Source organism: Otolemur garnettii, unplaced genomic scaffold (genome assembly GCF_000181295.1).
Source record: "Otolemur garnettii isolate 467f Iridium unplaced genomic scaffold, OtoGar3 scaffold00212, whole genome shotgun sequence".
Classification (NCBI taxonomy): domain Eukaryota; kingdom Metazoa; phylum Chordata; class Mammalia; order Primates; family Galagidae; genus Otolemur; species Otolemur garnettii.
Genome location: NW_003852607.1, coordinates 766,999 through 778,714, shown reverse-complemented (window position 1 = coordinate 778,714; position 11,716 = coordinate 766,999). Strand labels below are relative to the sequence as shown.

The 11,716-nt window shown below is 53.5% G+C and overlaps 1 protein-coding gene across 3 annotated transcripts; it reads left to right on the top strand.

The window, feature by feature from the left end:
- The first annotated feature begins 827 nt into the window (after positions 1–827).
- MYADM (myeloid associated differentiation marker) lies at positions 828–9,909 on the top strand. 3 transcript variants are annotated; one of them, XM_023507960.1, is made up of 5 exons: positions 828–1,738; positions 2,088–2,378; positions 3,096–3,173; positions 5,710–5,797; positions 7,635–9,909. In XM_023507960.1, exon 5 carries the CDS (start codon positions 7,637–7,639, stop codon positions 8,603–8,605), a length of 969 nt encoding a protein of 322 aa, XP_023363728.1. In that variant the 5' UTR covers positions 828–1,738; positions 2,088–2,378; positions 3,096–3,173; positions 5,710–5,797; positions 7,635–7,636; the 3' UTR covers positions 8,606–9,909. The 3 variants fall into 3 exon arrangements, with proteins under 3 accessions (XP_023363728.1, XP_023363729.1, XP_003801632.1); XM_023507961.1 differs by lacking the exons at positions 828–1,738; positions 2,088–2,378 and having other exon boundaries at positions 2,404–3,173; XM_003801584.3 differs by lacking the exons at positions 828–1,738; positions 2,088–2,378; positions 3,096–3,173 and adding an exon at positions 3,528–3,709.
- The last annotated feature ends 1,807 nt before the right edge of the window (positions 9,910–11,716 follow it).

Sequence of the window (11,716 nt, the reverse complement as noted above, 5' to 3'; positions counted from 1 at the left end):
AAAAATTAGCTAGGCATTGTGGTGGGCTCCTATAGTCACAGCTATTCAGGAGGCTGAGGCAACAGGATTGCTTGAGCCCAGGATTTTGAGGTTGCTGTGAGCTATGACACCATGGCTCTCTAGCCTGGGACAATACAGTAAGACTTTCTCAAAAAAAAAAAAAAAAAGGAATACTCCCTCCAAATAACCACGTTGCTTAAACCCTTTGCCACTTATTTAAGAGATAAAATCTCCATTACAGCTGGCATTTTTTTTTCTTTTTGAGACAGAGTCTCACTATGTCCTGCTGGTAGAGTGCTATGGCATCATAGTTCACAGCAACCTCAAATTCTGGAGCCCAAGCGATTCTCTTGCCTCAGCCTCCCAAGCAGCTGGGACCACAGGTGCCTGCTACAATGCCTGGCTATTCTTGTTGCAATTGCCATTGTTGTTTAGTTGGCCTGGGCTGGGTTCAAACCCACCACCCTCAGTGTATGTGGCTGGCACCGCAACCACTGTGCCACAGGCACCAAGCCAATAGCAGGCGTTTTAAAGGCTGTTTTGTTCTCAGATAGGAGGCACTCACCAATGTTTGTTGATGAATAAATATTCAAATAGGCCCAAAGTAAGATCTGTGCGATATTGTGATATATCATGAAACATGCCAGGTGCCTCATGTCTATAATCCCAGCCACTCTGAGACAGAAGGCTCACTTGAGTCCAGGAATTTGAGGCTGCAGTGAGCTACGATTATAGATTGCACTCCAGTCTGGGTGACAGAGTAAGACTCCTTCTCTTAAAAAAATAAATATAAAGAAAAGAAAAAAAGAAACATACATTTGGTCTTCATCTACAGTTCCTGGCATGGAGCTTCTAAAACCTATGCAATTTTTCTGAGTGATTGAGGTGAGAAGAAAATCTGTTATTATTCATAATAAGCCCCTTCCAGGTACAACTGCCTTTCCACTAATTTCTGACTTTTGCTGGGCCCTGAGTGGCTTCAGGATAAGGGTTCATAGATCAGATGACCACTTTGCCAATCTCTGTCAGCCTCTTTCCTGAGTCTCTGTAGGGCTCTTTCATAAGCAAAGCAGCTGAGACATGAATTTTCCTCCCTGAAGCTTTGCCAGCTATGTCACTGATGCATGCCTACCTCATTGGCAGCAGTAGCTGCTGAGCCTCCAATGTGGTGCAGTGTTCTAGGAAGGCCAGCCAAATACCTGGTCACCTGAGGATTTCACTGGACCTCTTTCACCATGGATTGGGCAATGAGTTTTTCCTTCTTAGAGTAAATAACTCTGGGCTTGTTATTTGCTTTTCTTGCCCTTTGCACTTCTGCCAACAGCAGCCTCTGTGTATGCACTGAATGGGCCTATTCACCACCACGTTCACCCATACAATATTGCTTCTGATCAAGGAACTCAGTTTACTAGGACGTGGTGTGGGGGGTGGTGTCCATGTACCTCAACGTAGAACAGAGGCACAGCCTGTTTGAGACTGGGTTACAGTGACAGGTTGGAGACAACATCTTTGGGGTCAGGGTGCTGTCCTACAGGAGGAGTAAACACTCAGACCTAGTGGCACACACACGATGCCAGGTTACACAGCCCTGGGAACTCAAGAGTGCCATTCCTCAAAACAACACCCATTGAGTCAGAATGTTTGCTTCCTGTTCCTGCCACCCTGAACTTTACCACCAAGGGTTCCAGTGCCTGAAGGGGGACTGCTTCCACTACAGGGCACAACAGCAGTAAGTTATGTAAGTGGAGACCATCTCCGGACCATTTGGTGTACTACCTGGTCAGGCTAGGAGAAAGATTGATTTAGGCAGTAAAGGCAAGTAGACATTGCTATACTTGAGACCAAGGAGGCGTGTTAATAGAAGCTAGGGGAGCCTCGAATTAATACCATGTCCTGACTCCCAATCAGTTCCCAGCCTCTTCTCCTTAGGCAAGGCCTGATGCTGAGCGCGCTGACATGCTCTGCGTTCTACAGGGCACAGAATGACAAAGAAGGTTTGGGGCCCCCTCCCCTGGCAGGGGCACAAAAGTGGGTATATAGGCTCTATTTACATCCCTCCTCCATACTTCTGTCCCTCCACCTCACAGACTTCGGCGGACCCGCCCGCCTTGAGATCCGCCCTCCGGCCCCTCCCTCCTCCAGCGTCGGGCGCCGAGGCCACTCCGGACCCCTTCCCACCCTTTCCTTAACTGCTCGCTCGGCCTCCACCCCGGGGCTTGGACTCAAAGCTGTCTCAGTGGTGATCCGGTGTGTCACCCAGCGGCAACAGCTAGGGAACGCGTGGTTAGCTCTGCGTCTCGGAGCGTCCGCTTCCGCCACTAGGCCCCGCCCAGCAGCAGCCTCCGGGAAGGCCGCACCCGGGACGACTGCAGACCGCGGTGAGTGAGCGTGGCCAGAGGGAGGGTTCCAGGCGTCCCGGGTCCTCGCCCCGGCCATGCCTGGGGGCCCGTCATCGCGACCTTCAATTCCCTTTTTTTTTTTTTTTTTTGCTCGTCTTGGTCATCCCGTTTTAGAGGCCTCAGAGGTACCCCTAAAACGAACCCTGCAGCCCTTCCCGGCTCTGGCGCCTCGGCCATTTGGACGCCCTCTCCTCCCTCAAGAAGCTGGAATCTCAAGCCCCCAGCCCCTGTCCCGTCCTTATTAAGAGGTCCCTTCCTCTGACCAGGAGCCAGGAATGCAGGCCAAAAATATATCTCCCTTTCAGACCTGGGAGGCTTGGCTTACAACCACTTCTGCTCTGAAAACCCAGAAGCCGGCTTTGATTGCTCTTTTGAACCAAGGAACTGGGTAGCCTAGGCATCGTGTGCCCCCAACTTCTACCTCGTTAGGTTCCGGAAATTTTGCTAACAACGTCCCTACCCCCATCGACTATTATATCTGAGACCCCAGAGTCTGCCCTGACCCCGTAATCCCTTACACCGAGGGTCCCAGTATAAATAGGGATTAAGGGACCATTTGTTTCTTCTTCAAGATCCTTAAATACAGGAATTCAGCTTTTGTTTCTTTGGGGGGGCGAGGGGACCAAGGGTCAAGGGATCGTAGCTCAGAACCTTCTATATCCCATGCATCGGCACCCTAATTCTGTTCTCTTTCAGGAACCCAAAAGACAGAGACCCTAGGCCTCAAACCGCATTAAACTGAGGGGCCTGGTACCCCGATCTGCTGCGACTCAGGTGTCTAAGGTTTCATCCATCATGGCGGGGGGGATGGGAGAAGAGAGCGGAGTAGACAAGGAGGGAGGGGGCAGGGAGAAGGAAAATTGAGTGAGGTGAGACCAGGGGTGGGGACCTTAGCTGAGGGGGCTTGGTCCTAAACAAACTCTAAACAAACGGGTTTCTGTGGCAACGGTCTTCCCTGGCCTTCCCTGGAGACTTCTCTAGGGCTGTGTGGGGGAGGGCAGCCCCCAGGAGTCCCCACTCCGCCAGCTGTTGTGTCTTCCTGTTTTGTCACCATGGCAACGGTGATCTCAGCCCTCCACCCCCCTCGCGGGGCGGGAGCTGGAGAGCCACCAAATTGAGAGGAGTGGTCTGAAGTGGACCCGCCCCGAGGCGGGACTAGGGTAGCCCGGGCTCGGGGATGTCCCTTTCCTCTGCCCAGCCCGGCCCTGGCCGGCCCCCGGCCCCGCCCACTCGCCACACCCAGCCGTCAGACCCTTACAGTCTACCGCTGTGGTCTTTGCTTCAGCCGCAATCTTCACAAGCTGGTTGAGGTGAGGCTGCTGGGAACCCAGAGGGCGGGAGCAGCTAACTGTCCACAGTCTTTGAGTTTAGAGGGAAGAATCGGCTGGGATTCAGAATGTCTGGGTCCCTAGAAAGACTGGGGCTGGGCCAGGATTCTTGGGTTCTGGAAAGGATGGGTACTGGAAAGGACATGGACTCAAGCAGGTCGTACGTCTGAAAGGATGGGCTGGGACCTGAACCTCTGGGTCCTAGGAAAGACTGGGCTGGACGCCGGGGCTACTGGGACTGAGGGAGGAGTGTCTGGGGCTCTTAAGTCCAGAGAGAGGACATGAGTGGAGACCTCCAACTCCTGCGTCTGAGGGGGCTGGGGTCCTGGACCCCTGGGCCTGAGGGAGAAGGAGTTGGGGACCGGAGGCTGGGACCCCCTGGGTCTGAGGGAGGAGGGCCTGGGATCTGGGACCCCTTGGGTCTGAGGGAGGAGGGGCTGGGGACTGGGATCCCCTAGATCTGAGGGGGGACTGGAAGCCAGGACCTTCCTGGGTCTGAGGGAGGAGGAGCTGGGAGCCGGGACTCCCTGGGTCCTACCTAGGGTGATGGGTTGAAGGAGGCAAGAATCTGGTAGGTGCTTTAGGACAGAAAGAGCTTGGAGTTAGGAGGCCTGGGTTTGGGGAAAAGAATGGCTGGAGTTCAGAAAGACCGGACTCCCTCCCCATCCAGGTGACAGACAGAATCGGAACTTTGGGATCCCTGCAAGCCCAGGGGCGGGGGTAAGATGCAGCGCCCGTGCTCCTAAAATGCTGGCGGTGCGGGAAGCCAGGGGAGGACAAGGCTGAGCCCAGCATCCCGGGTGCTAAGGACTGAGCCTGGAGTTCGCGGTCCGGATTCCTAGTCTGCTGAATGATGGGTGTGGCGTTTGTAGCGGAGTTTGGGGGCACCGCCGTGCTGGGTGTGGGTGTGGCGCAGGGAGTCTGCTGCTCGGTGAGGAGGTCTGAAGGGGTGTTTCTTCTTCCTTCCGTCTCCGGCTGTGCATTCCTGAGCTCTGACCTCAGGCAACGGCTGGAGCCCTAAGGGCGGGGACAGACCCCTCCCTCGCGAAGGGTCTCCCTCCCGGAACACGTCAGCCAGCACCCCGTCCCCACCCCTGCTGACCCACCTTCCGTGGGGAGCTGAGCGAGTTGCGCCCTCCTCTTCCATCCCCTTCTTTGGCAGCAGCCCGCCTTCCAGAGAACAGGGGGCTGGGCTAGTCCCGACTTCCTCCTAACGGGTCTTGGGAGCGGGTGTGGGGGAGCGGGAGGTGTCCCAAGTGGTGTGGCACCTCCCAGGTGCTCCAGGACTCGGCGGTGGGCTATTGGTCTCCGGGTTGGACTCTAGCTCTGCGGGTAGAGTCCAGCTTGGTCTGCAGCCGGAGCCCCGAGAATCCGAAGTCCCAGACCACTCCTCTCTTAGAGGCACGCTTGAGGGTCCAAGCTCCCCAGCCTTTATAGGGACCCAGAAATGCAGGCTCCTAACCCTCTCCTCCTAAGATCTGGGCGTCTGAGTCGGCGTTCCCTTCCCCCGAAATCCAGGAGAGGACCGGAGGTCCAGGAACAGCCTCCTGGTCTCGGCCGTATTCCAGAAGGCTGGGCTGACTTGAAGCCCTTATAAGGCGCGGAGCCGCTGGGCCTAGCTGGGCAGCCCGCCCCCGCGGCCGCCGCCCAGGCTCTCCCGCCCACTGGCCGCAGGCTTCCCTGCCTAGCCGGGTTAAGATCACACACGTGCCCACCCCTGCCCGCAGGGCGTGAATTTTGGCCCGCGTTCTCCTCGGCCCCCCTGCGCCAGCCCACACAGTTAGTGGAAGCAGAGGAAGGAGGAGGGGCGGTACCTCTCTGAGGTCACGATCCCGGCCCTTTCCGCGCTCCTAGCCTAGTGCCTGCTCTGGCAGGGAGGTGCGCCCGGCCGCTGGGCCTAGCAGCCTGGTCCGCGGGTCTTGTGGGTCCCGGTAGGGAGGAGCCCGATATAGGTGGCCGCTGACGTCCTCTCTTCCCGTCAGGTGCTCTTACCAGCCTTATCCAGGTGTGGAACTTAGTCCGTGTCCACAGCCAGATCTTTCTCCGTGGGTTCCTCCGCTAAGGCCGCTGGTGAGTGGGCTGGGGATCTGGGCCCCTGAGTCCGAAGGAGGAGGGGCCACGGTTCAGACTCCTGAATGCAAAGGGAGTTGAGGACAGAGGAACCGCACCCTTGGGTCTGAGGGAGGAGGGGGTGGGAACCAGGATTCTTAGATCCTGAGAGAAGGGCCTGGAAGCTTGAGTTCCAAGGAAGAGGATCACAGACATTGGTATCTGAGGAACCAATGTTCAGATGTGTCCAGGAGCTGGGCCCCTGTGCCTCTGGGACCTGCTGTTCTGGGACCGCTGGCCTGGAAGAGGTTAGGACCTGTGGTAGTGCTCCTTCATTGGAAGGAGGAAGTGCTATTTCCTCGTGGCTGAGAGAGGCCGCCTGAATATTTTAGTGGTTTCGGCTGAGTGTTTAGAGATTTTGCAGCCTGAGGAATGATTTGGGCACCTTGTCCCTAAGAGGTGGGGCATTTCGATCCCTGAGGGTCTGTAGGACAAGGAGGTGAAAGCTGTGGTTCTTGAAGAAGGGAAGAAAGGCATTAGTTTCCCAGAATCAGGGGCATCTGTTGTACTCATGGCCCAGGGCCTGGTGTCCAGAGGTCTGACCTTGCATAATGAGACCTGGAAACCTAGAGACTACGCTGGAGGGGCCAGGGCACTGGATTGTCAGGAATCTGGGGAGTTGAGTTTTCCAGAAGTTGGAGAACCAGCTAGCTGGGTTCTGAGACGGTTGGGGGAGGAGGAAACTAAGCTTCTTTGGGCAGCAGCACCCCAGCCCTCCTTTTCTGGCAGGGAGTTAGATTGAGTTGTAGATTCCCAATCTCTGTGGTGGGAGGTGGGAAGAGGATGGGGCTGCTGACCCTTGAGACCCAGTTCCTGCAGGGAGGGGAGAGCCTTGGTTTTCCAGGGCTGGGAGCTCTGTGAGAGGAAGCAGATGGGCAGGTTGGGACTCTGACTGGTTGTGGGTCCCTGAGAGTATAAGCCCTCAAGATTGGATTCCTGATCGTTTAGAAGCTGGAATGTTGAGATCACTGTTAGTTGTAGGAGAAAAGTTTGTTCACAGGGGCTGGAGTGCAACTCTCTGCATACCCAAAGGGAGAAAGTTGAGAGATGGGGTTTTCTATACAACACTAGGGTGCTATCAGGAGGCAGAAAACAGGGAGGATGCTCAGACCAGAATCTTGAGTGACTGGGTTTCAGGAAGGAGGGTATCATTGGGAGTGGGGAGGAAGCAGTGCAGTTCTGCAGTGCCTAGGCCTCCAAAGAGAAGATGGGTCTCTTGGGTAGGAGAAAAATAGAAGTCTAGACTCCTGGGTTCTAGCAAGGGTGAGGAAGGAGTAAGCCTAGAACTGAAGTGACCAATGCATCTTTGTATGCCCAAGGACTGTCCTGGTTTGAGAACTGAAAGCTGCTGGGTGCAGTGGCTCATGTCTGTAATCCTAGCACTCTGGGAGGTTGAGGCAGGTGGATTAATTGAGCTCAGGAGTTAAGAGACCAGCCTGAGCAAAAGTGAGACTTCATCTCTACTAGAAATAGAAAAACCAGCCAGGTATTATGGCGGGCACCTGAAGCCCCCGCTACTTGGGAGGCTGAGGCAAGAGAATTACTTAAGCCCCAAAGGTTGAGGTTGCTGTGATCTATGACACCATGGCTTCTACCCAGGGCAATAAAGTTAGACTCTGTCTCAAAAAAATAAATAAACAATCCCTCCCCCCCCCAAAAAAAACCTGAAAGCTTCACATTCTGGGAACTCCCTAGCTAGAGCCCAAATTAATTTGTCCCAAGAGGAGGTGGGGGCTTAGGCGGCCTGAATCCCCTTGTTTGGAACCTTGTGAGGACACTGTCTTTCCCTTTCCCCCAGCCATGCCGGTGACAGTGACCCGCACAACCATCACGACCACCACGTCGTCCTCCTCCGGCCTGGGGTCCCCAGCCATCGTGGGGTCTCCTCGGGCCCTGGCACATCCCTTGGGCCTCCTCCGCTTGCTGCAGCTGCTGTCCACCTGCATAGCCTTCTCACTGGTGGCCAGCGTGGATGCCTGGACAGGGCCCATGGGTAACTGGTCCATGTTCACCTGGTGCTTCTGCTTTGCCGTGACCCTGGTCATCCTCATCATCGAGTTATGTGGGCTCCAGGCCCGCTTCCCCCTGTCTTGGCGCAACTTCCCCATCACCTTTGCCTGCTACGCAGCCCTCTTCTGCCTCTCAGCCTCCATCATCTACCCAACTACCTACGTCCAGTTCATGTCTCACGGCCGATCTCGGGACCACGCCATTGCCGCCACCTTTTTCTCCTGCATCGCTTGCGTGGCTTACGCCACTGAAGTGGCCTGGACCCGGGCACGGCCCGGTGAGATCACTGGCTACATGGCCACTGTGCCAGGGTTGCTCAAGGTGCTGGAGACCTTCGTGGCCTGCATCATCTTCGCGTTCATCAGCAGCCCCTACCTGTACCAGCACAAACCTGCCCTGGAGTGGTGTGTGGCAGTGTACGCCATCTGCTTCATACTGGCAGCTGTTGCCATCCTGTTGAACCTGGGGGACTGCACCAACATGTTGCCCATCCCCTTCCCTAGTTTCCTTTCAGGACTGGCCTTGTTGTCTGTCCTCTTCTATGCCACTGCCCTTGTCCTCTGGCCCCTCTACCAGTTTGATGAAAGGTATGGTGGCTATCCTCGGAGGTCAAGAGATGTGGGTTGCAGTAACAGGCACTCCTACTACGTGTGTGACTGGGACCGCCGACTGGCTGTGGCTATTTTGACAGCCATCAACCTGTTGGCATATGTGGCTGACTTGGTGTACTCTGCCCGCCTGGTTTTTGTCAAAGTCTAAGGCTCTCCCAGGGCTCCCATTTCTCTTTCCAATATCTTCATCTTTCTCACGAAGGAGTTTACTTTCCCCCCTTCTCCTTTCCTTCCTGGTTCATCACACACTCTCCCCTTTCTTTGATTCCTTTTCACCCCTTTCTTCTTGTTCTGTTTCCTTGCCTTCCTGTTTTTGTTTTGTTGTCCACATCCTGTTTTGCCTGTGCTCTCTTCTCCACTCTCTTCTTTTTACCTTTTCTTCCTCCTATCTCTTTTCTGGGTTTCCTGCTGTTTTTTCCATCACCTCTTCCCATTTCCTTGGGAGCCCTGAGACTTCTTTCTTCTCTGCCCTCCACTCACCTCCAAAGGTGCTGAGCTCCACACATCCCACACCTTTCTTTGCAGCTGTCTGTGTCACAGGCCTCCCAAGGGGCCTAATTGCCAAAGCATGCCTGCCTGCCCTAGCTGTGCCTTAGTCAGTGTGTGTATGTGTGTGTTTGGGGAGTTGGGGAGGTGGGTAGTTCGGAATTGGGCCCTCTTTCTCCCAGTGGAGGAGGGTATACAGTAGACCTCCCCTTTAGGTTAAAAAATCTTTGGGGGTCATTAATTTTCAGTGGGCAGGAGGCTACATGCACAGATCCTGGGACCTTAGGCCCCACCTGGCAGTGCTCAGCCTTGCCTGAGATCAGTTCTAGAAGTTTTGCCAGCCTTACTAAAAACCCACTGCCTCTAGGCCATCATAAATGAAGCAAGAGACTGGTACCCTTCATCCCAGCTATTTTCTGTTGTATCAGAAAAAGGAGTGAGGCAAAGAATAGCTGTTTAAAGTATTTGTTAGGGCAGTAATGTGGCCCGCTAGCCTCAGTGTTAAAAATAACATGTCCTGCTTTGGCAGGGAGAAGAAAATGGCCATGGCCGACTTCAAGGCAGTATCAGCTTGGGTTTATTTCTTTTCTTTTTCTAGTCATGAAAGCAAAAATTACTGGGTGGCCTCATGGTTAAAGAGAGAAATTTCTTTTCAGTTTTTCTTTTTGGGGGGGTGGGGAAGGATGGGGATTAGTGCTGCCATAGCCAGAGGAATGGCCTCACATGAGTGTGGTGCGCACACACGGGTATCTATGTGTTAGTTGCTTCTTGCTGCTGCTTCTTGCTTCTTTGAAACTCACGTGCGCAGCATGATATATATAAATGTATAAATATATATTTTATTTTTTTTAATTCCCTGGAGCTTTTGGTTTCCATCAGTTTCTGTTCATAGATGCCTTGTCCCTTCCCCCATTCCCACATTCATAATGTTTTTTAAAAATCTCAATATAAAGACTTAAAAAGGGATTTGTGCTTTCTTTGTTATTGGGGAGGATTCCAGGGGAGGGGCAAGTTCCAGATTCCTCAGTCTTGTGGGAGAAGGGGATTGGGAAAAAGACGATCTTGGTCTCATCTGAAAATGCTTGTTGAGTCTGGGTCCTTCTAAATTACTTCCTCAAATTAGGAGGGCTGGGTGGGATAGAAACGAACAAGATTTCTCCCTCCTTGGAGTCCCATGAGCACCTCAGAAATACAATGCCCCAGTTTGAGTTTTGGAGCTTTCTTCCAAAATTATTTCTTCCTTCCAGGTTCCCCACTTCTGGGCTGAGAACCCGAGCACTTGCTCTGACCTTCCCTGTCTTCACTGGTTCATCAGACACTTTCTATTTTTCCTACATACTATTACTATCTTCCCCTTCTCCAGGTTCTTGGTCCAGCTCAGGTTCCATTTTGTGTCACCTGAGGTAATGCCCCCAGCCTTCTTGGCCATATGACCTCTAGCCTATTCTGGCCCTAGAGGGATTGGATTCTTTCAACATTCAGATCAGATCCTGCCCTCCTCCCCTGCTCAAGTCCTTCTATATCCCACTTCACGTTGTCTACAGGTAACTATCAAAGCTCTTCAGGACCTGATCCTGCCTACTTTCCTACCATCAGCTCTATCTTATCTTCAGGTCTAAGTTCTCTGACTACCCCTAGTAAATAGAAAACCTTCATAAAGGCCAGGGATGGTGGCTTATACCAGTAACCCTAGCACTGTGAGAGGCCCAGGAAGGTGGATCACAAGAGCTCAGGACTTCAAAACTAGCCTGAGCAAAACTAGTGAGACCCCATCTCTACCAAAAATAGTAAAAAAAATTAGCCAGGCATTGTGGCAGGCACCTGTCATCCCACTACTCAGGAGTCTGAGGCAAGAGGATCACTTGAGCCCAAGAGTTTGAGGTTGCTGTGAGGTATGATGATGCCATGGCACTCTATCCAGGACTACAGAGTTAGACTGTCTCAAAACAAACAAAACTTTCTTTTTTTTTTTTTTTTTTGAGACAGAGCCTCAAGCTGTCCCCCTGGGTAGAGTGCCGTGGCATTACAGCTCACAGCAACCTCCAACTCCCGGGCTCAAGCGAGTCTCTTGCCTCCGCCTCCCAAGTAGCTGGGACCACAGGCGCCCGCCACAACGCCCGGCTATTTTTTGGTTGCAGCCATCATTGTTGTTTGGCGGGTCCGGGCTGGGGATTCGAACCCGCCACCTTAGGTGTACGTGGCTGGCGCCTTAGCCGGTTGAGCTATAGGCGCCGAGCCCAAAACTTTCATAAGATCAAGTGACTTACTCCAGTGATGACTCGGTCTCACAGAAGATTGTTTATCCTTTATCCCAACTTCAAGAGAATCACAACTACATATGTAAGTCTGAGAAAATTCCAAAATTCCAGGATCACACAACTTTTCTTCTGTAGCTCCACCTATAACAATCGGGAAGAGATACTGCAAGGGAGGGAAGGGTCTCTGGCAGGTCAGGAGGAGGAAGGGGCCAACTAGGACACACTCCTTTAGGCGAGGAAAAGCCTTCCGCCTGCAGCAATCCCTGTCTTCTTAAAGGGCATCTCGGCCACCCTTCCTTCCCCTATCCCATGCTTGGACCCTCTCTAGAAGGAACCAGAGAGATCACTATAGAACCCAGGTAATGCATTGGTAACTTCAAGAGAGAAGCCAAGGAGTGCTGTACTGGAACTTGGTGGGAAACAGTTGAGGGGCCACCCCAGAACCCCCCTATCCTTCGTCCTGCGGCACGACCGACGCCTCGAGGTGGCTAGAAGGCCCATATTTGAGGACGGGG